This window comes from Dufourea novaeangliae, unplaced genomic scaffold (assembly GCF_001272555.1).
Source record: "Dufourea novaeangliae isolate 0120121106 unplaced genomic scaffold, ASM127255v1 scaffold60, whole genome shotgun sequence".
Lineage (NCBI taxonomy): Eukaryota > Metazoa > Arthropoda > Insecta > Hymenoptera > Halictidae > Dufourea > Dufourea novaeangliae.
Window position 1 is genome coordinate 504,989 of NW_015373935.1, and position 23,265 is coordinate 528,253.

Genomic DNA, 23,265 nt, shown 5'->3' on the forward strand with positions numbered 1-23,265 from the left:
AAATACAAGCAGACTGACAGAGTACACTAAAAAATACACGAACAGAATATGTGGACGAAATACTCTGACTGGACACATCGACAAAATACATCGGCAGAATAAATCGGCAGAATACATCGACAAAATATAACGACACAATACACTGACAGGATACACTGACGAAATACAGTGACAAAATACACCGACAGGATACACTGACGAAATACAGTGACAAAATACACCGACTGGATACATTGACAAAATATATCGACAAAATACCCTTACAAAGCACATCGACAGAATACACCGATAAAATACACTGACAGAATACACTGACAGAATACACTGACAGAGTACACTGACGGAATATACTGACAAAATACACTGACAGGGTATACTAACGAAACAGATCGACAGAGTAACGCCTACAAAACGCACCAACAGAATACACCCACAAAACGCACCGATGGAGTACCGAATATATCTGCACTGAAGGAGTTACAAATACCATGCAGTGAAAATCGTAAAGATACCGCAGATTCAGGTGCACTTAGCCTCAACCTTCACAATACTCGAGTTGTTATTTTATAGAGAGTGTCTTCGAACCGATAGTACAACCTGAAAGGCGACGATTCTTCGCGGAAAAATAAATTTCATATGAATCTTCGTTCTAGACGAAATGGATTTTACACTCGAGCACCATTTCACTCGCGTGTCTGACCAATCCTGGTCCTTTCCACTTACACAAAGTACCACTAATTAAATATTCTTCGATGAGTTTTCAACGTTTTTTCGGAATTACTCCACACAAAATAAGCGTCCTAATACTTATGTTCAGCAGTGTACACTTCGACGCCACCCCGTAGAATCAGCCTCGGTACTTATTAGTCGAACCGTGTAATCACGGGAAGTGGGAGGGCAAACCGATGGTGAGGGAGAGAAAAAGACGAATAACCCTCTCCCCGGAGCGACTTAACGACCTCTAAAAAAAGAAGGTAAAAAATGTTTTATTTTGCCTCAGGTTTCACGGGATTCCGCTTGAATCCACTTTCCGGCTGAAATTCGCGTTGAATCGGTTCCCAGGTCGATTCGTGGGTGACTTCCGGCTACTCTTCTTCCTCCCCCTTTTCACCATTGGGAAGTAACAACGAATAATGAGGCTGGTTTTAATTAAATGCCGTGCTTTCTGCCCCCTCCCACGTCTGAGACGAGCGTGTGGGCGTGGGTGCCTTTCAGAATATCGTCCGTGGGACAACAAATGTTCCTCCCGGACGAAACCCCTCGAGAAACCAATTGCAACCGGGATTTTTCAGGGCGGAAATATTATCGAGAGGGATCAATCCCCGAGTCGTTGTTCCTCTTCCGAGCGGAGGGATACGATAACGGCCACTGCGTCCCGGAGGATGAAATAAAGGATCCAAGAAGGATGTGTATTCTGTTCGAGAGTATTTCTGTACGAGTACAAGGGGTGCTTGTCCAGTCTTTGAGAAGCGTATACCGTCCGAGAAAGTTAACCCTTGAACTCAAGTTAACTAAAGTTCGTCCAAATCTGTAATCGGTTAATGTCTAACTTTTGTCATCGAGGATCCGTGGTTTCACCGATACAAGGTAGATCTTAACGTTTTCGGTTGAGTAATTTAAGTACTACTTCTAAGAATAAATAAAGAAAAAAATAGGTCGGTTGAATGTCGACATTATTGACTTGAAAATAATAAGATACAACATATAGGTATATCATTCTTATAATTTTGAAATGATGATTTAAGGGTCTGGGCGTTAATGGGGAAAAAGAACTCTTTCATACAGTGTCTACAAAAGGGAGCATATGTATTGTTTAAAAAATTAATAACATCGTCATTGTTTCGAGTACAATGGTTCTCGACTGTTGGTTTTCAAGAAAACAGAGTTGAAACGAGCGCGATCGAAGCTTTAAATGGAAAGTTTATTTTCACAGCAGTAACATCAGTTATGTTAAATACTAAAGTTAAATGAATTAAAGAATTAATCTCTTTAATTCATTAAAAAATTAAAAGGTGGACATTAAGCCAAATTCATAGATAAACGTCACAAAGACGTATGTATGTTTCTGCTAAAAAATTACTATTTAGCAATGACAACATTCGGCGAAAAACTGACAACTAGAAGTGTCTTCGAAGAGTCATCTTCAAGTTCAGTATAATAATTGACGTGTCGAATATAGCATGAAAAGGTGTAAAAAAAAAGACGTGTATAGCGTCTATTTAACCTTTACTCTGTCTAATAAAACTTGCAATAGTGTTCAATATAATATCAAATGGCTCACTGCACAAGTGTACTATTACGTTTGAAAAAAATGTACAGTAATTCCTCGATGAATGCGACGCGAGCAACGGCGTTATTCCCAGCACTGGGGGAGTCCCTCTGTGGAACCAATCAAAACAGAGTAAACAGAAGCTAAGCAAAGGCTCTGCTTAAAGCAAAAAACAAATTTATGAGGGGCTACTGAAAACCTTTCCACCTCGCCACGAATGCTCGGAAGTGAGCCCGAGTACGTCGCACTCATCGAGACAATCCTGTACAAAGTTATACGTTCGACTTTCGATATATTCCAGTACGTCTGCAAAAATATACAAAATATCTTCTTCAGTTTTCCCAATCATTGTATCTCCGTTCGTCTACGCCATAACGAAACGATAGATCTCTCGCAGAGGATCGAGACGTGAAACTTCCGAACGCAATTTGTCACGAAAGTTCCCGCCGATAAAAAGAACCATCTATCCGTCCCGGGAACGGTGGTATCGATGGCGGAGAAAAAACACGAAAAACGAAAAAGAAGAGAAAAAACAGAAGCACCGGGAGGTCTTTAAAGACTGATTCACGGTCGAGGACTGGATCGTCGAAGTGTTCCTGCGATAATCCGCGACAAGAGGATATAGGTCCGCGATACAGTAAATCCGCGATGAGTGTTCGAAGGCTCCACGACATTCAACATTAAATATTTCACAGACTAATGGACATATGCGGCTGAAACAAATATCATTGGCCTTAGAATTCCAAGCTCTATCACTGTGCTGAATCCCATTAACCTTTTCAATGCTAAATACTCCCGGCGGAAGCAATTAGAGTTGGGCAGAATTTTATAAAAGTAGTATTATCTTATAAAAATTGATACTTCCACATTTAAACAAGTAAAAATGATGAAATACTTTTTTTTATCTTTTATTCGTTATTCGAAACTTTTTATCTAGATAATGAGTTTACCCATCTCTGGACACAATCCGCATGGACGGCACGCGCCTAGCGGTTGCGATCGTTAGGGACGGAATACTTTTTTTGCTAATATGAACTATGTCGATTAAATACGCAAGACGCAACTAAGTTATAATCGTAATTCCTATACGACAAATTAAATAATACAGGAAAGTTATTTCGGAACGTCGATTCTTTTATTAAAAACAAGCGCAAGGAAGATCGAAAAAATTGGTAAATGCATATATGCGTCCTTAGTCCACACATATAGCTTTCACTGGACGCATATATGCGTCAATTGCACTCAAAGGGTTAAAAAGTCAGCGTTACACCTGGGGACCTCTCCTTGTCAGTGTCGAGTATCCTTCGAACACTCATCGAGGATTTACAGTTAAGGTAACAGAGTACTTTCTCGTTTAAGTCGATCTTACCTCCACGTTGCACGTCGGGGACCGGAAGTGCGGGAAGTCTCGCGCTCACGACGGAAGGATACCCTCGCTCGTTCCTCCCCCACGTGGAGAAACGCTTCAAGGAAGAACCACTAGTTCTTCCAAATACGAGGAAACCAAGATGATCCAATCGGAACTCGAAGATCCTCCTGCACAAGTCACACTTCCTCGACGATCTATCCCGCGACCTGGTGATCGATTCCCCGCGATCCTTCGCAGGACATAAGATTCAAAAGATCGGGAATTTTTCACGCGTTCGATGAACAGCGATTTCTCCCCCACAAAGTTTTCTGGCTCCTGAAAAGATCCCTGCCACCACCGTCAGATCAATTAAACTGGAACCCAACACTCGAAGATCTACTCTGAGATACGATTCAGTCTGATCTGCCGTCTGAATCGTCCAGTTTGATGACCTCGGAACGATCTTCTAATGTTCTTCAAACAATCCCAGTGGTCCCCGCCGTATCAAGGATCCTCCAGAAAAATGGACGTTGCAAACCTTTCTCAGAACTCCCGTCGAAGACAAGACAGGTCTCCACAAGATCGATTCAACAAGATCGACGGTTCTCCAACTGGTTCGGATGATCGATCGATCTAACGTCGCGGATGGTTAGAACGACCAAGGGTTGGAGAGAAGTGCCATACGTCGGTCACAAACCAGACTAAACGCGGTAAAGGAGTCGTGTGGTGAACGCGAGAACGGAAACTGGATTCGCTGGGGGAACGAGCATTCGCGGAGAGACCGATCCCGACGACGATCACCGACTGAGGAGCGCCAGGAACTCGACGACGTAGCCAACGGAAGAAAGGATGAAGAGAAGGTGGCGGTGGCGGCCCCCGGGGCGCCTGCGCTGCCAATTTTACACATGGTCTACGAGAGCACGTTATATAGAACTAACTACTAACCGTGACCGAGTGTAACTACAGACGGGGTAAAGAACTAGTTGTGTCGTCTAGTCGACGAGCTAGTTGTGCCTTGGAACGTCTGAGACAGGGACTTCTACCGAAACGAAAAATACCGGTATTATATCGGTATTTTCTGTTGTACCTTCACCCTATGTAACCCTATATAAAACCTACCCTTATAGAAACCTGAAGAATACCGGTATTTATTTCGGTTTTCGGTAATATATCGGTTTCGGTATAGCTTTGATGGCATAATACCGGTATCAAAATCATACCGGTTATAAGTCCGTGGGCATAATACCGGTATGAAATTCATACCGGTTTTAAGTCCCTGGTCTTAGATACAGCGATCGACGTGTTTTAACCATTTCGATGTTAAATGTCCAGTTGCTGGACCCAAATAACCAAGCTAATTTTGCTTATAAATTCCATACTTGAAAGAATAAATAAAGAAATTAATTCTATTGATCGTATATGTTATTTTCGTTTAAATGTATTGCAATCGTCCTCACTATCTGATTGATCCCTAGCAACCATTTCGACATCGGTTTCTTACAACAAATTTTCACTCATACTTGACTGACTTTATATAAGAGACTGAACACTAGAGTGATTTATAGGGGATGATCTGATAGGATCAAGGAGTAAAAAGAGACACTCACCTCCCCATCGCCGTCGTAGTAAACGAGGAACCGTCTGGTCAGAACGAACCAGCGTTGCTTGTAGTTGACGGGGGTGAAACGTTTCTTGTTCTGGGAACGTTTCACCATGAACCCCTGCCTCACCACGTCCCCGCTTTTCGGCTCCAGCTTCCCGTCTTTCCCCGCCATCACCGACGGAGGGCCACCCTGTCGACAGAATACAATTTTGTCCGTATTTTAATTCCGACAAATACGCTGATCGAACTGAAACAACATTATAGAAAAAACAAACAAATCAATCGAGAATCTCGATTCTTCTTCTAATTCATAAAACCAAAAACGTAAACAAAAATGGCGGCCACACTCCACCGTTTATGTAAGTGGATAACCTATGATAGCAAGTAACATTGTGGGTACAGTGTTTCCTCGATGAATGCGTATTCCGCAATTTCCGCCTTGCCATGAAAGCTCCGAAGTGGACTCCGAAGTACGTCGCACTCATCGAGACATTCCTGTAATTCGAATTTAAGGGAATACTCATAACTACTGCTCAACGGTGGAATTTTCCTGGATACAGAATGGATAATTCTGAATGGTATTTTTAACCCATAATGGTACCACTTTCTACCCATAAATCGGATGGGACGCGTGTAAATACGTACAAGAGATAGCTAATGCGAGTAAAACCCACGAACTCAATGTTCAAATTGCTTGTCACCCAGGAACACTGACGATCTCATCGAAATCACCTGCATCATACGGTCCCGTTTTCATTGACTGTTCCCCCAGCAATCGAAACCGTTCGATTCCTGGTTTTCATCAAACAAGCCCGAGCTTTTCTCAAAAAACCGTAACTTTATTAAAGACCAATTACGTAACTTCTCCAATGAACTTTCAATATCTTTCGAGACCTTTCTCATCGAAATATTCTCATTCGAAAACGTACATTCGCCAATTACCGTGGCGACTCGAGGAACTGATACCTTTCTACGGTTTAAAACTTTTGCTTTAACACTTTCTGTAACGAGAGCTAGAACCCTTTGTAACACTCAAAGGCTAAAGGATCATCGTGAACGACAAGAATCGTTGCAGAAGGAATCTTTCTGGAAACCTTAACTGTCTACACGACACATAATTAAATTCTAAGAGCACTCACATTATAAAACGCGCCTTTAGGAAAACCTCCGTCGTCTACGACGTCTCGTACGAGAAATCACCCGTTACTGCGAACCAAGGATGACTGTTGCGGTCAGCAACGTGTCCCGCCATTTACACTGACTCAGATTGCAGACCACAATGTATGCCACACTGATATTAGTACAGAATAGTAAAACAGACCAACAGTGGCAATAGAACGTGGTCGACGAGGAAGAAAGAATGATGGGACATAACTAAAATCGAACCGAAGGGTGGACGCAAGTAGAACACGGGGTGTTAAACTAATAACAAAAGCTTTGCGTAGATGGAACCACAACGTGGGTGTCGTGCATATCATTCAATGGAAAAATCATGTACATTGACGAGGGAGAATTGTCTGTTTTTAGAATTACGAGCAAAATAGAATTGTATCGTTCGATGTAATTATAAACAGTACAACGAAACAAAAACATCGTTATTCCGCAACGACATCCAGAGGAGTTAATAAAATTAGCGACATTGTAGGTTCGTTTTTAGACGACTACTGTATTGTTGCGATACCGTTTGAACTCCTCCATTTTTCTGCGATTTTATTTTTCTGTTTTTGTTTAAATAATCGAGGTAGCGCTCCACGTGACGCTGTTCATTGTAATAAACAAAGAGGACCCGGGCTGTTCAGCATCTGGCGTAAAATTGCGGCTGTAAATAAATCGAGTAAATAGCGTTTAATACGACACAACAGCGAACTCTATCGTCGTTTATAGCTAGAACGGATGTAACGCAGATGCGGTCGTCGTTGGTACGCACACACGCGACCACAGAGAAAATTGCGTTAGCTGCGTCCACCACGGTCACGTGGCTCTCGCGCCAAGTTCTTTCCGGTCGAGTATCCGGAAGGATTGTAAATCCTCGCCTAGATATACAGGCTGATCCTAAACTGACGATGGCTCCCTACCACTGTCGTAAAATACTAGGAAATTTATAAAAAGCGACGACAGACGTCATAGATGGAAGCTGTATGGATGATCTAGATGGAATTGGGCAATAGTGTCCAACGGTAGGACTGGAAGTTTAGCAATCTTGCGTTACGTAACGTCGGCGAATTCCCCTATTCCAGCTGGTTAAGTGGAGATTTCAAAGGGAAGAAACATGAAAAAATGATTGGAGTCGTAAAAGAACGATTTAGTTTTAATAGATCATTTCCAGTTTTGTAGGGACCTTTCTGTACGTTGTCTATGGTCGCTACCTTATTCTGGCACTGGTACCTAAGTGTTCGCGAAGGAGAAATTAAAGAAATATTGAAAATCGTAAGGGGAAACATTATGAAATGTCTAGACACACCAAGACACTCCTCTTTTCGACATATGGTCCCAAATTTTAAGACATTTTTTTCTCGATCTTTATTTCAGGTAGTTCCTCCATTCTGCTCCCCCCCCCTCCCCAGGTTTTATAAACAACCTGTGAATAAAAGATTAAAGTTGTGGGAGAATCAAGTAGATAGGCTATACTGACACAATGGAAAATACGATTGAATCATCTTTATGTCAAAATCGTTCCTTATTCCCCACGATTTACCACAACTTTGTTTGAGCCACACCCCTTAAACGACCTGTACTACACATTACCATCGGACTGTTTGGCTACGTACGTTAAAATTTTCAGTATTTATTAACCAATAATTAATTAAGATACAGTTTTTGTGTTTAAACTTCAATGGTTGGGTCACACGAGACCCAAGACTAAAAAATTTCCATCGTTCCTTCATTATCCGTTAGCCAGTATATCAGTTTTCCGAATAATCGTAAGCAATTACTTACAAAATAACATTTTTATTGCGTATTTTTATAGAATCGAAGTTTTGGAAAATTGAACTATCTTTGTTCTAAGTTCACAATAAGAACACGGGGAAAAAGATGAATTTATTTTTAACGTTTCACCATTTAGGTGCAGAACGGTGATCAAGAATTGTCTTTACATAAACGAGTCTTAAAGACATAAGTTTAGGAAAATAAAAAAAATGCGTTATATTACTTTTTTTTCGTAATAGTGTTAAACAACTATTCCTGTAATAATATTATTAGACAATCCGATTGTAATAACTACAATAGTAAAATCTGAAATGAAGTTCACAACAGTTACAATACTTTAATGTTGATATAAAATATAATATCAATATCTAGTAACAATATATAGATGTAAAATGAATAATATTCATAGACAATCTTAATCAAATAATCACAATATTGTAATCTATGAAAGATAATACATTCAAAAATATAAAAAGCTGATTACAATATCCGCATGTGTATAATGTAAAAGATTAATTAATTTAAAGAAGTTGTCAGTATTACTAGTTCCTTATGAAGTATTTAATCAAATTGTTTCTATTGCATATATCATTATTAACTATAATTAAATGTATCTGTCAATACAAGCATGTAATCTCTTACGGAAACTGTATTTGAACTGAGATAACAAGCGAATACTGAAACTATATGACTGTTTAATGATGTGGAAAGAGAAATGAAATGATTGATAACAAGAAATCTAAGGGTGTTTCTCAGAAAACTATGGTTTTAAATATCTAGTAATAAATCATAAAAATTCAATAGGATAAAGTATGAGAATTACATTAAATCGTAAAGTGTGTTTTGATGTCTTCTTATGGACATTAATATATTTATATTAAATAAAATATCCAAAGTTACTTTAAATTCCATTTAGGAGTCAGAAGTATGTAACACACAATTTTATACAAAATTATAGAAGAAATATGCTGCTGAATGAAATTATACCAATGAAATCAATCACACAAGGCGTACCATGTAACATCACACGGAAACAACTGAACACCACATAAATTCCACATACAAAAACCATGTTATATTACAACAGAATAATAAACATATTAATGGACATAATATACACAACCTATACCTACAATGTTTCTGTAAAACAAAACACTATCATTCTAATCAACAGAACACCAAAACAATCAGAATCCATGACAATACCCAAAATCCTATATCCTTCTTTCTTTTAAAAACTATGTTACAAATATCCATCATACACATGGTATGCTACAGATCCCATGAAAACAAAACATTGCTGTCAACAAATATGTTCTTTCCATAACATCTATGAAAAAACACATGTAATTACACAGACAATTGAACCTACTGTCGAAATTTCCATGAAACCTTTTAATAACGCCTTTAAAAACTCATGTTTCGTGGAAGAAACAAATACTAAACAACGACCCGGGGTCTACGTTCGCACAACAATCGTATTTGTTAGGAAATTTTTTTTTCAAATCTGACTCGCTGTGCGCGTTTCTTCGTCACGATAATTATTGAGAAACGAAAACAGACGTCACGGGACAATTCGTTGGTGATTGCCGAAAATAATAGAACGGCGAGATGAACGGATAACGCGGCTAGTTTGTGGTTATCCTGACACTCGTGTCGCGGGATTCTATTCTCGCGGGGATGTTCAACGGGGATTAGACGATCCTGGATGAGATTCGTGAGAGAAAATCAACTCACCATGCGCCGGGTCGCCGCTAGCAGGCCGTGGTTCTAACGCTTGTCAGAAACATCACCGGTGCCCAAACAAAGAATTCACGTGGAACGGAACACATACACACACCGACAATCTGTCAAACGGAGACGTTGGAAATTCACGAGATAGCAGGAAATACCTCACTACGTTAGTAAAGCATTTATCCGAAACGTTGCGCGGCGGTCACCGACGTTCAATCGTTCTGGATAGAAAATCTAGCGATATTCTGGATTGAACGGCCTTGATTTACTGGCCGAACAACGAAAATTCCCGGCCCGGGTTCGACGTCCTGGCAGCGTTAACGTATTAACTGGCCAACAGAGAATACCTGTTGACTCATTTTAAAAAAACAAGATGGCGATCCCGAAGGCTGCTTTACATGTTGTTTTGCTTTTGCTCGGACGGTGTTTACGCCTCGTAAATACACGGTGAAAAGTATCGTGCAATACGAGAAGAAATGCTGTTACTGAATATTCGTTTCTGAGTAAATAACTACCGATGTACGAAGATACAGTGAACGCTACAAGGATCGAATTGGTATAACCTAATACCTACCTAGTAGTGGATATGAGACTAAGATTAATGGTTTAGTCGTACATACATGGACATGGATTTTCTTATCGTATAGTGCCTTTGTGTTTTCAATAATAACTTATTAATATTGTATAAATAGGGTTTGAATTGTAACAAAAAAAAAAAAGGTACAACTGGGCGCGAAACTACGCGCTTGCGTATTGTAGTTCGGCGCTCTGATCAGTTTGACAATAGTGTTTTCTGCAGTCAAACTTAACCTGTATGTTTTCGGAAGGAATGCGCTACGTTCGCTGACGTTATTTGTGGAGTTTTATCTGTAGTACTGATTTTAAATACAGGACATGGCTGCCCCCGAGGCAATACAAGTCAGCTCATTGCCGTTACCTCCGGTTCAGTACATTAATTTGTACACGGACGAAAATGTCCGTCGAGGCAGAGCACCACGACCACCACCGCCTATACACGATACTTACTCGATGTTTGGAAATGTATTTAACGCGGATGATACAATTATCAGACCCCTCGAGGCACAGGGGATCAAGAGGCTGTACCCCCAACACTTTGATCGTCGACGAGAATTGAAGAAACTGAACCACTCTTTACTAGTTAATTTTCTGGATTTGATAGATTTACTTGTACAGTGCCCTGACAGCCCAAGGCGTGCTGAAAAGGTAATTACTTTCATTTGGAGATAACAATACAGTGAAGTATTAACTCGGCAGACTCTTAAAGAGAAACTTGGGTTCTTGATTAACAAAGAACATAGTGATAGTAAAAGAGTGATAATGCACATAGTACTGTAAAAGAATTACCCCTCTAAATTATACTTGGAGTCGCCAATTTTATCGGGCCAAGGAAATTGTGTAAGCTACATGTCTGTTAAATAGATATATTGAATAATCAACCATTTCCCTTGTGTCATGGTATCCTTTGAAATAGCTTATAATTTCATAGGACTAATGGGGAAGCATGACGAAGAAACATAAAGTGGAAATGTAGTTTATCATTCATACCAATTCAGAAAACTTTGAAATGACGAATACAATCACAAGCCTCTGGACCCTGGCTAAGCTGGGCTCACAAGAAGAGTTTATGTTCGTAGATCCTTTGAATTTATTATCTCACTGTATTATTATCTCCAAGTATGCTATTGCATGCAAATTGTGGAGCAAATTCTGATTATTCCTTCTATTATTCATAGGTCGAAGATCTTAGCCTTTTATTCATTCACATTCACCACTTGCTGAATGAATTTAGACCTCATCAAGCTAGAGAAACATTACGAGTTATGATGGAATTGCAACGCAGACAACGTATTGAAACTGCACTCAGGTTTCAAAAACATTTAGAAAAGGTATCATCTTTGCAATTATTAAATTGTAGGATATATGGTCGAATAGACTCCTATGAACTCAATTATAGAAATTAAAATCAAACAGAAATTCATTATTGTACACATCTAACTTATATAATAGATATTTATTAATGTTTACTTTAGAAAGAAGGCAAGAATCAGTTGAACATGTTTGGAAATGAAATATTTACCCGTCAAAACTCTTAGCTATACTAGTCTGAAAAACAAATTAGAGTAAATGTTCAATTTTGTTTCAGGTTCAAGAAATTCTACAGCATGCATTGCAGATGTTACCAGACTCATCTGAACTAGATTCAAAATTGGCTATAAACACAGATGCTATGGAATCAGTTGATAGTTTAGGATCTGAACAACAAACATCAGATCCATGCAGCCCGTGTGATCGTATTATGTGCAAAGTAATTGATGATATGATTTCATCGAATGGACTATTTTAAATAAGGGAATATTTATAGAGTACTTTTTAATATTATCTTGTAAAAATTACTGTAATTATAAATGTATCATATACTGTAGTGATAATAATTCCACAAAAGCCGCTAGTTTTATTTATTAAATGATACGAAGCAAACGAAATTTTTGTGATTTTTTTTAATTTATACATTATATATACAGAGGAAACATAATATATATTTCTGGTAAATATTCTTTATTCAATTAGCAATGTAATAAATTGAATAAAGTAATGTTTACATATTTGAAACAATGGTAATTATCAACATTATTTTTTTAATACAATAGATTAATGCATACAAGAAAGTTTTTGTGCTGCTCTCTAATTGACAAAACAATTGCACTTAAATGTTGACCTGAAGCAGATACGAATTAATAGTAACCGATAAGTTATTTTTACAAATCTTAAAACTATATGCAGAAATATTTTTACATTATCGGGCATAAAAAATACAACGTAATTATGCAATATTGGTATTTATTAAGTTAAAAGATAATATATTCATCAAGTATTACTGTTACATAATTTTTGTTTGATGGTGGATAGGAAAAGGACACAAATTATTCTTTTAAACTCACCTTACAAAACAGCTACCATCAATACATAAATAAAAGACAATATATATACATGTATATATATCGTCGTGCATCCGCTCCTGAAAAAAGGAGATTCAATTATAAACGCTCCTGGTAGCTCTCCCTTCACTGGATCCATAAATAGCCTGTAATAAAAAAATTAGGTTTCCTTTCTATAACCACTCCTGGCTCAGCAATTGGTATTCAGCATCTGAAAAATACGAACTGTATAATGAAATACAACTTTATTACACAATCAGAGAAATTTTCTGACTTTCGTATCTTTCACATAGTTTTAATTTTTGTATTATTGATGTGGAATATTACTTTGCCACAGTATTTTAATATTTGTGTCACCATGCTTATTAACATTTCATCAGATTTTGAGCTAATACGAACCATACATGTACAAAACAGCGGTAATGCAACAGCACGTGTATGTATAAAAAGCAAGAAACACTAACAGAATGAGTCAACTATATTGACTATAGTCACTGAAAATATAGAAAACAAGAATAGTCGTTAAATTTCTCTGATTCAGACATCGAAATGAGATCAATCGCTTCATCCATGGTCCTGTAGTTGCTTCAGTCTGAATTTTCTGTTCACAAAGAAGCAAATAAAACAGGATGAAGGAAAAGGAATAGGAAGAACCGGGAGATTGGGGAATACATTTTGATAGTATTTTAACATCCAAACTTCTTGAGGGAGAGAAAAATTGTCTGTCTTTCGTAAATAGGCGTGACGCCAATGTCCATATCGTAGCACAATCTGGTCATTATACAGTTTTAATTTTGAATATTCAGTTTCGAATGCGTGATAATCTTTGTTCCAACATTTTGTGCTTCTTCAACTTCTTTGACTGGTCAGTGTACAATTCTTCATACTTTTTTTTCTCTTCTTTACATTATTTTCTACTGCCAGTTCAGGTACCTGAACTTTTCCCATAGTATAGACTTTTTAAAATCCACTGTCTTGTTCTTGCAATTTCTCTTGATGTTTCCAATCGCTTCTCGAAAGTCCTGGTCTCTTCGAATTGTATTTTACTATCTGTTCTAATGATCCTTCCAAAACAGAACTTCTTACAACACCGTGAGTATATCATGCCACACAAATATTCTTTTCTTCTAATGTCAATAACTGACTGAGACAGTGATTAACACTGACGTTTCGTGAATGATTGATTTTTTTTCTTGTATTTGAAACTCGTACAGGTAGTTAAAGCTTTCACAAAAACACTTTCTTCACACTACGTTTGTAGGACAAAAAAGAAGTTTTATCTCATTTGTCACTTCCCTTAACCCTTTGCGGACGGGACGGTTCGAAGCTAACCACACCGTGGGACCGAGCTGCTGTCACGATAGTCGTTTGAAATTGCCAGCGCACATTTCTGCCTACATGCTATTATCGTTCATAGCACTCCAAGATGCCAAATTCTGAACATATATATGCATGCACAGATTCTCCACAGGATAAATAAAATGTTTATTTGTTTATTCACGACTTTTATTAGTTGTTTTTGCCGAACGCATATATGAGTTCATCGGCCAGATTGATGGTTTACGCAGAACACATATATACGGCGGTAGTCCGCAAAGGGTTAAAAGCACTCTCCGTAAATGATCACTTTTACATTCCTGATTTGTATGTATGTACATTTTACAGGCCTGGTATAGTCTTTGATATTATTGCAGCCCTTGCCATTTTATGCTTGGTACTCAAGCAGTCAGACGGTTAATAAAAATTCTTTCTCCATGTACCACGACCTCTGGGTCTGTAACCACCTCGGCCACCTGACCTATTTCCTCTAAATCTACCACGACCTGTAACAGAAACAGAAAACACCCTAAATAGCACACCTAAATACCGCATCAAGAAATTACAATTGATCGTCTTAAATACCATAATTTGATGATATGTTTGAACTGTATTTGCCACTAGGTGGAGTATATATTTCTCTCTTACTTTTGTCCTCTTTACTACGCTTATTCGAGTTACTGTCATTGCCAAACGTAATCGGAGTATGTCTCTTCTGAACGGAGGAATTCTTTTCGTTCTAGAATAAATACAATAAATTCAACAAACTTATCGATATAACATTTTCTCGCGAAGCAACAAACTAGTTCTGTCGATTTACCTTCTTATCAGTAACCGACGTTTTCCACGAAAGATGTATAACACTTTTAAAGCTAGGCGGTGAATGAAATAAATCTTTAATTAAAGTATTAATATTGTTGGTTGTCTTCAAGGCGACAACCTTTAACTGATTCTCCTCGGATCTCAGTTCTTCCTCAGACTTGCCGCTGATCGCTTCCCGTAACTTTTTTATGTAACCTTGAATACCACGCGCAAAATACTGTAATCTTAGCCTGAATTCTTTAAGCTGTTCCGGATCTTTCATTAAAAATTCAGGTGTTTGCTTGCATAACTTATGGAAGGAATACATAAGACACTCGACATGACTAAACTCCAATTTCGGTACCTCTGTTATTTCTGTAGCTGGTGGAAGCGGCATATACGTCTAAAAATAACGAATTACAACTATTACCTGCTACAAGAAACATTACATGTCCGTAGATCATCTTTGAAAACTCTTGTTACTCACTATAAGGGTATTATAGAGCTGTTGCACTTTCTCTTCTGGTTTATCAATTGTCCCACAAAAGACAGTTAACTCAGCAAGAAGCTTTAATAATTCCAGTTGTACGTCCCTACCATCTGGCGCAGTGATTAAAGAGAGATGCGGCAAAACTTGTACACAGATGTAAGAGACGAAACGCGACGAGTCTATCTGAGACTGTAGCAAAAAAAGTGAATTCATTAGATACCAAAAAAGAAATATGCTCTTGTTATGAGACCTGTAAACAATACCCACGCTAAAAAAAGGAAGTGCATGCTTAATACATTGCACAAGCCTATTCCATTGTTCAACATTAGTATGTTTAAATGGTTCAGATAATTCAGCTTGTTCTGTGGTAATATCTACTAGTTCCTGTTGTCCGTTAACTGTTGAACCTAATCTAGTCCAGGCAAGTATTTCCATAATACTATGGAACTCATCCGCAGTCACATCCTGCAATGAAAAGATTTTATGAAAATTAGTGAAGAAAAAAGCAAGGGAACATACTTATTCTGTGTCTAGTCTTATCGAACTTACTTGTAATACTTTCTTGCATTCTGAAATTAACAGGTCTTCTGGTTCCTTAACAATAACATCATGACCTATTGCTTTCAGTTTTGTTGCTAGGAACTTTATGCAACGTTCACGTGTTCCGTCATCACCATTAATAATTTGACTGAAGAATCCACTTATTGTGCCTAAAAATATACAGATTGTATATTTACATTTACCATATTAATAGAGAATGATAAAACCAATATTTAAAAAAAGATAACATTACATTAGTATAAACAATATATGTAATAAGTGTTAATTAGCAAATGGGTTAATAGACACACAATATATTTCTATACCTTTTGGATCAGTCTTCATAAGGGTCATAACACTATTATGAACTACAGCTAATTCAGATGAATCTTGAGCTTGGAGCAACTGAGCTAAAATGTCTGCAATTCTTGCTGTGTGTTCCTTATTATCTTTGCATAAAGCAGGTAAATCTTTAATAGCTTGTTTTCTAATCTGTAAATTAATTTAGATTATATTATATCTGCATACATAATGTCTATACACTGACATACATATATGTATCCGAGTCTGTAAATAAACTATGACATTTGAATTATATAAACAATGAAACATACAGCCATGTCTTCATCTTCACAGAGGTCCAGATGAGCATCTATAGCTTGATCAGCCAATTTTGGAAAGTACTTAAAGAACCTTGCTATAAATTGCGATGCTAATCGTTTTTCTTTAGGTGAGCCTTTCACTGCTGTGAGAATTTCTAGGTATTCTTTCTCATGCTTTAACATAAAAAAACCTTAGATGTTATTATACATATACATATGCATACATTTAATGCTCTCTTTGTGTAAGAGTAGATTTTACAAGGGTATTTTATGATAATAGCTAAATCTAAATTTTGTCCCTTATTCTCCATGAAATATTTATATTGATACACTGATGTATGCTACATACATCCCAAACACTCTATTTGCATGATTATGTGGATAATAGTAATTATGTCTAAATACTTTTTGTAACTAGGTACTGTTCTTTCGGGAATTGGAATATGAAACTTTCGAAATTTACGAAATCTGAGATATAAAATGTATCGCTAACATCAATAAGCATACAACGTTCCGTGAAAACTCTACAGAACTAAACGTGGTTAACGAGTATAACCATGTTTGTACATTACCTCGGCCAGTTTGTCTTTGGCGTCCGCCAAAATGCCAAAATTTTTGTACAGCTTTTCGATACTGTCCGTGCTCATGTTAAACCCTTTATGTAATCTCGACACTGAAAGGCACAAGCCACATAAATACAATCATATACTTCAAAATGAGAAACGTAGCCGGCCAAGCACCACGCCAAGAGAAACGACAAAGATGGCAGCGATTCCCTCTGTATACAGATATATGCTCGAGGCACAACAGAATAAATCGTTTCACCGTGGCGCTCAGGTCGGACGCGAAACGATAAACGTTATTGGATCCTTCCTTAAATTTAAAAGAATCTTGAACCGTGTGTACGAACATAATTGTTGAGAACGCATAAAAAATTTTGCACAATACAAAATAAATAAAAACCAGTACATTATAATGCACATAAGATGTTTTTCGATGAATATATGTAACTGAACATAATATGATGTACATGCAAGGCTGCGCATTTTGTGCGTTTATAACTCACAAAAATTCAAAACGTATTAAAGCAAAACATTTAATGATGTTCAATAACGCCAGTCAATTAATGAAAATACATATCTATTCCATTCTGGCTCTCTTTGACTGATGTACCTATATATAAAGATGTGAATCTTCATCAATGTCTGCAATCTACACATTATTAACCAGATATATGTGGAATAAGAATAAATGAAATATAAATAATCAATTATGTAAAAATTTAATATTTTCAGTAAACTCTGTATATATATATATAATTTTATAAAAATTTGAAAACAATATATTTGAAATTTACAATTTTTCTGTAAGTTCTGGTACTGCCTTGAACAAATCAGCAACAAGGCCATAATCCGCTACTTGGAAGATTGGAGCTTCTGGATCCTTATTAATTGCAACAATTGTTTTTGAATCTTTCATACCAGCAAGATGCTGAATTGCTCCAGATATACCCACAGCAATGTACAAATCCTAAACAGTCGAAATTATAATAAAAGATATTTTAAAAATGTATCAACAACAAGGTACAATAAGAAATTTAATTACAGGTGCAACAATTTTTCCAGTCTGTCCAACTTGCAAATCATTGGGCACAAAGCCAGCATCAACAGCTGCACGGGATGCACCAACAGCTGCATTAAATTTATCAGCCAGTGTATACAGTAACTTGAAATTATCTCCAGATTTCATTCCTCTTCCTCCAGAGACAACAACTTTTGCAGATGTTAGTTCCGGTCTATCAGATTTTGTCAACTCCTGTTTAATGAACTCGACCAGATTCATCTTATAATCACCAGCAGGTGCAGATTCACATTTAGCACTGCCTCCTTCCAATGGAACTGGTTCAAACGATGTACCTCTCACTGAAACTACCTTTATTTTGTCTTTGCTCTTCAAAGTTTGAATAGCATTTCCAGCATAGATTGTACGAATAAATGTATCAGGTGCTTTGACTCCAATAATATCACTTACTGGAGAAACATCTAATTTAGCTGCAACCTTTAAAGATTGATTTTGTTATGTTATGCATTCATAAAATCAATATTACTGTTAATAGAAAAGACATAATGTGGTGATTCATTAGACTGGGTGATCATTTACTCCCATGTTTTAAATGAGGCAAATTGATGAGAACAGACTATAAATAGACACTTATATTATTGAATGATTTGAATGGATAAAAGTTCTTTTTATTCTGTTTTTCTAAGTTGCATCTGTTATAAATGCACAAAATCTGCAGTATAATTATCAGCAATGTTTTTTTAAAGTACTAAACATTAATGATATGTGCAACCTTGTGTCATTAATAAGACCATGAAGAAAGATCTCCTTTACAACCACATTCTATCATTTCCATTCCCTATATCCAACAAATTTTTTTTAAATATATTTACTCTTGGTAATAGTGATTTACTAAAAGCAGTGGCTCCAGCTATAATATGAGTAAACTTATGTTCGTTTTGGGTTGCAACAATAAGAGAAGTTAATGCCTCTGGAAGAAATCCTTTAAATGCATCATTTTCAGCTACCAAGACTTTAGAAACACCATTTGCTTTGCTAACAGCTTGGGCAACTAAATCACATTTGGTACCAGCAACCAATACAGTTATATCTCCACCAATCTTTTTTGCAGCACTTATTGCATTGCATGTAATAGGTAATAATGATTCATTATTATGTTCTGCTATGACCAATGTGGACTCATAACGTGCCAATGTACCAAACTGAAAATGTAAAAAAAATGTATGAAGCATTCCAAGAACATTTAACATATGATAACATATGTTCATTTATAATGTTGAAAAGAAATGTGATTAAATGCAAAAGAGGGCTTAAGAGTATTATAAGTAGGGAATTGTTTTTAAGAGACTATGGATTTTATGCACCTACTGCATAATCTAAAATGCAGTAAAGTTTATTGAGGTTGTTATTTTATTTACAAACTTATTAAATAATCCATTATTAATTCATAAAAATTTATATTTGCATAAACATCCGCAATCTAGGTTTTATGCTTCCCTCCTTGTAAAAATGTACAATTTTAATGAAAATAATTTGCAAACGTCAAGTAGATTTGGTTAGTCCAAAAAACATATGATAATCAGGTAAATAGAAACTTCCGCTACTTACTTTGTTACTAACGCGAAACGTTCGAAAACACGTAGCAAACATTTTTTACAATTATATTTCTAATACACTGCCTATTAATGGGTTATTAAATAACTAAATAAAATTAATTCGTATCTAAAGTCCAAAGTCCTTTGGTAAGGGGATAACACATCATTCGTTCCTTTATTGTGCTTAGATATTTGATACGTGATTTGATTACAGATAATTACAAAAATTCGCACCTATATTAAAGGTTTTAAGAAACAAAAGCAAAATAATTATGTTCCTCTAAGAATATTAAGATGAATCTATAAATTTACAAATTTAATATTATTACATGTGAACTACATATATGTATACATATATATATAAAGCGCTCCAATTTCAACAAATACATATTTTACAAAAACAGTTCAGAAAAATTTAGTAACATTTTAACAATATATATTAAACTTATTCAAATATAAAACTAGATGGTATATATTTAATAATTATTTAAATATAAACATGCATTGGCGCGCATGCAACAGGTGCATTAATATAATGCACCTTAAATGTATTTAAGTATTTATGCTTCTTTCAGTTTCAAATAATAGAAACACTATTTTTGATACAAAGAAAGTAACAACACCGTAATTACTTTAGCAAAAATATGTAATTTTTAATTAAAAGTTTTATATATTCATAGTATTTAGGAAATTGCAGATCCCGTGATTATATTTTAGCTGTTGGTAATAAATGTCTAGTGACATTTCAGTACAGGAAATAACACCCAGTAAGTTTATCGTTCATTTCGTGAGTTGCGGTTAAAGCAAAATGGTAATGGCTCGGTTAACTTGGGAAATCCGACAAATTATTTGACATCCTATTAGTTATATCAAAATAATTTTCAGAATATCATTCTGAAGGTATTTATGAGTCTTGTTATTTGTTTCAGTCGGCTCACAAAACATTTATTATCAAGCGAAAGCTTGCCAAAAAGCTGAAGCAAAACAGACCGATTCCACAATGGGTTAGGATGCGTACTGGCAACACGATTCGGTGAGTTATTATAATATTTCATTGTTTTCGTTGTAGCTAAAATCAATGTCATTAATTTATTCTACATTAACACATTATATATTAGCAAGATGTCAAGTGGTCTGGAATTTCGTAGTTTTACATAATAAAGTATATCATGTAAAATGTTAATATTCATTAAATTAAATAGTATATAAAAATCTTGAGACTACACTATAAGATGTATCGAAAACAAGACTATATAGTATTCGGTGTGATGCACAATTTGTTAAACAAAGTGTGCCTCAAAAACAATTTTAAAAAAGTGTGAAATAGTGTTCATTTTATACTTCGCTAAGTCATTATGTATGTATATATGAATTTTATAAAAATTTTATCACATAATAATGTATTGTCTGACTTGCAGGTACAATGCAAAGAGGCGTCACTGGAGAAGGACTAAATTGAAGCTGTAAATATATTCTAATTTATATTGGCTTCAATTCTCTTACTGTGTGTTAATTATTCATCCTTAAATAAATTCAAATTAAACATGTAAACCCGTTTTCAAATATATTGAAACCCACTATTTAAACATACGAATGTTGGATACAACAGTAATATAATGGAAAAAATGGTTCACTTTAATAAATTAAATTCAATATGTAATTTCATGTATTTAATAAATTACAGTGAATTGAGTACTTTGCGATGTTGCATTTTATCCATCCATTCATCCAACAATTCTTTGCCACTCTTAGGATTCTTCATATAATAGTCTGCAGGTGGTTTTCCTTCTTCTAGACGTACAAAATAGTTACAGTGTCTATAATGCACGATTCCTTGACGGCCTTTGGCGTGACGACGCATACCTTTTATTACCATACCCTTTGTTGCGAAAGACTCGGCTGTGAAAAAAAATTACGAATATTAGTAACAAGATTCATTGGACATGTTTAATGCGCTATGTTTTCAGTACTAAATTTGAATACTAATTTAGTACTAAAACTAAGGAACTGACAGAATACGAACTGTTTTAACTATATTTCAGTTCAGTTTTTGTTCTGGCTATTTCAACACAGTAGATACAATTTTACATTAGTTAGCAATATTATCTTATGAAGCTACTAAAATGGAATGATTCACAGTCCTACTTTGTGACCATGGTATACTGTTGTTTCCAAGAACTATACTTACCAACCCATAAATTACTTTTAAACTCAATATTATGATCTGCAGCCATGTTCTGTGCTTCCAATATAACTTCTTTTGCAATAGCTGCACCTTTTTTGTTTAAGAAACTTAATTGCTTAATTGCCTCATCTACAGTCATGCCTCTCACAAAACAAGCAACATACCACATTTTCAATGGACTGTATTTTATATCTTTTTTCATGTTACAAACGTACTAAAAAATAGAGAAAGACATTATGAATCATGAAGTTCTACCACATAAACAAGAATTTGTAAGAACTTTTATGATCGTAAACTTACTCCAGGCCGCTTTTCTTCTCCTGGCTTTTGTGGAGGAAAAATAGTTTTATTGTGTTCCATAAACTTTTTGGTATAGTTTTCATAACTTGCTAATTTATATATATTACGAGATGGAATAACATATAATGATTTTAACATACCAGACAAATTATTTGAGTTATTTGTACCAAGTATCTGACTTGATACAAATCTTGTACATTGTCTTACACATTGCATCTTCTGTGAAAAATACAAAGGAAACATAAAAAAATAAAAGATACTTATAATATAATTATATTATAACCTAAATAAGAGGTATATGTTCTGTAACAGTTATAATTTGACATCGTATGTAGAACTATTATGTATTTTTTAATATAGAATCTTTTTGTCCATACGTACAGTAAGCAAATAATGTAGTAAATGGAGTAAAATTTTCTTAATATAAACTTTTATTCACTAAAACGTATTTCTAGTGTTTGGTCAAAATACCAAATGCCAAATATTTCTCTATCTTTCTCTGACAAATTGGTTATTATCCAGCTGAAATAAGATTTTTGTGCTGTTATTCCTGGTATATCATAGGTACCTAATGCTGTTTATATTTTCTGATAGTCTCAGATGGGCTCAGACTATTTTTTTAAACTGAACAATATTGTGTATTAATGTTGGATCCGACGTGAATAATCGATACTTGATTTTTTAAAATGTGTAGACCTACATGTGGTACTATATACCACTGTTGCGTATTCGCAACTACAGATGACAGTGTAGTTACATGTACTTATTCCTAAAATTCTCAACAGATGGCGCTTGATTCTAAATATTACCAGTTGCGAATACGCAACAACACTATCGATATTTTAGAACACGAGACACAAAGTCCCATAAGATGATAGGTCTATCCTATACCTAGTCGGTGCTATATACATCAAAACGGGCAAGTTTGCGGATCTATCCTTATTGTTATTGAATAATATTTAATTATTAAATGAAACGCGCGCTAAAGGGGTGGTGTGTTGCAACCTAAGGACGA

The 23,265-nt window shown here is 35.9% G+C and overlaps 5 protein-coding genes across 8 annotated transcripts in view; 1 reads left to right on the forward strand and 4 right to left on the reverse strand.

Annotated features, from left to right (window-relative positions):
• The window catches only part of LOC107185341 (tyrosine-protein kinase Btk29A), a 186,048-nt gene extending 175,878 nt beyond the window's left edge, over positions 1-10,170 (reverse strand). For 2 of the 3 annotated variants that reach the window (XM_015573006.1, XM_015573004.1), the window contains exons 1-2: positions 9,886-10,170; positions 5,225-5,410 (exon numbers count right to left, since the gene is read on the reverse strand). In XM_015573006.1, the coding sequence (XP_015428492.1) occupies positions 5,225-5,410; positions 9,886-9,888 (189 nt within the window). In that variant the 5' untranslated portion in view covers positions 9,889-10,170. Of the gene's footprint in view, positions 1-5,224; positions 5,411-9,520; positions 9,533-9,885 lie in introns of those variants that run through there. The other variant, XM_015573005.1, reaches the window with a different exon arrangement.
• A 107-nt stretch (positions 10,171-10,277) lies between these two features.
• LOC107185319 (mediator of RNA polymerase II transcription subunit 7) lies at positions 10,278-12,345 on the forward strand. Of its 2 annotated transcripts, none has more exons than XM_015572981.1 (4): positions 10,278-10,438; positions 10,774-11,106; positions 11,637-11,789; positions 12,047-12,345. In XM_015572981.1, the coding sequence occupies exons 1-4, from the start codon at positions 10,400-10,402 to the stop codon at positions 12,245-12,247; spliced, it is 726 nt and encodes a 241-aa protein (XP_015428467.1). In that variant the 5' UTR covers positions 10,278-10,399; the 3' UTR covers positions 12,248-12,345. The 2 variants fall into 2 exon arrangements, with proteins under 2 accessions (XP_015428467.1, XP_015428468.1); XM_015572982.1 differs by lacking the exon at positions 10,278-10,438 and adding an exon at positions 10,603-10,694.
• A 1,849-nt stretch (positions 12,346-14,194) lies between these two features.
• On the reverse strand, positions 14,195-17,317 carry LOC107185313 (apoptosis inhibitor 5). The gene is made up of 9 exons (XM_015572972.1): positions 17,162-17,317; positions 16,602-16,763; positions 16,314-16,479; positions 15,997-16,157; positions 15,715-15,912; positions 15,445-15,636; positions 14,977-15,360; positions 14,742-14,895; positions 14,195-14,662 (listed from the first exon to the last, which is right to left on the reverse strand). The coding sequence occupies exons 1-9, from the start codon at positions 17,234-17,236 to the stop codon at positions 14,574-14,576; spliced, it is 1,581 nt and encodes a 526-aa protein (XP_015428458.1). The 5' UTR covers positions 17,237-17,317; the 3' UTR covers positions 14,195-14,573.
• A 604-nt stretch (positions 17,318-17,921) lies between these two features.
• LOC107185324 (electron transfer flavoprotein subunit alpha, mitochondrial) lies at positions 17,922-19,821 on the reverse strand. The gene is made up of 4 exons (XM_015572987.1): positions 19,779-19,821; positions 19,043-19,372; positions 18,195-18,647; positions 17,922-18,119 (listed from the first exon to the last, which is right to left on the reverse strand). The coding sequence occupies exons 1-4, from the start codon at positions 19,818-19,820 to the stop codon at positions 17,943-17,945; spliced, it is 1,002 nt and encodes a 333-aa protein (XP_015428473.1). The 5' UTR covers position 19,821; the 3' UTR covers positions 17,922-17,942.
• A 1,414-nt stretch (positions 19,822-21,235) lies between these two features.
• LOC107185308 (39S ribosomal protein L22, mitochondrial) lies at positions 21,236-22,710 on the reverse strand. Its single transcript, XM_015572968.1, has 4 exons — positions 22,632-22,710; positions 22,251-22,469; positions 21,954-22,164; positions 21,236-21,664 (listed from the first exon to the last, which is right to left on the reverse strand). The coding sequence occupies exons 2-4, from the start codon at positions 22,464-22,466 to the stop codon at positions 21,444-21,446; spliced, it is 648 nt and encodes a 215-aa protein (XP_015428454.1). The 5' UTR covers positions 22,467-22,469; positions 22,632-22,710; the 3' UTR covers positions 21,236-21,443.
• Between the last annotated feature and the right edge of the window lie 555 nt (positions 22,711-23,265).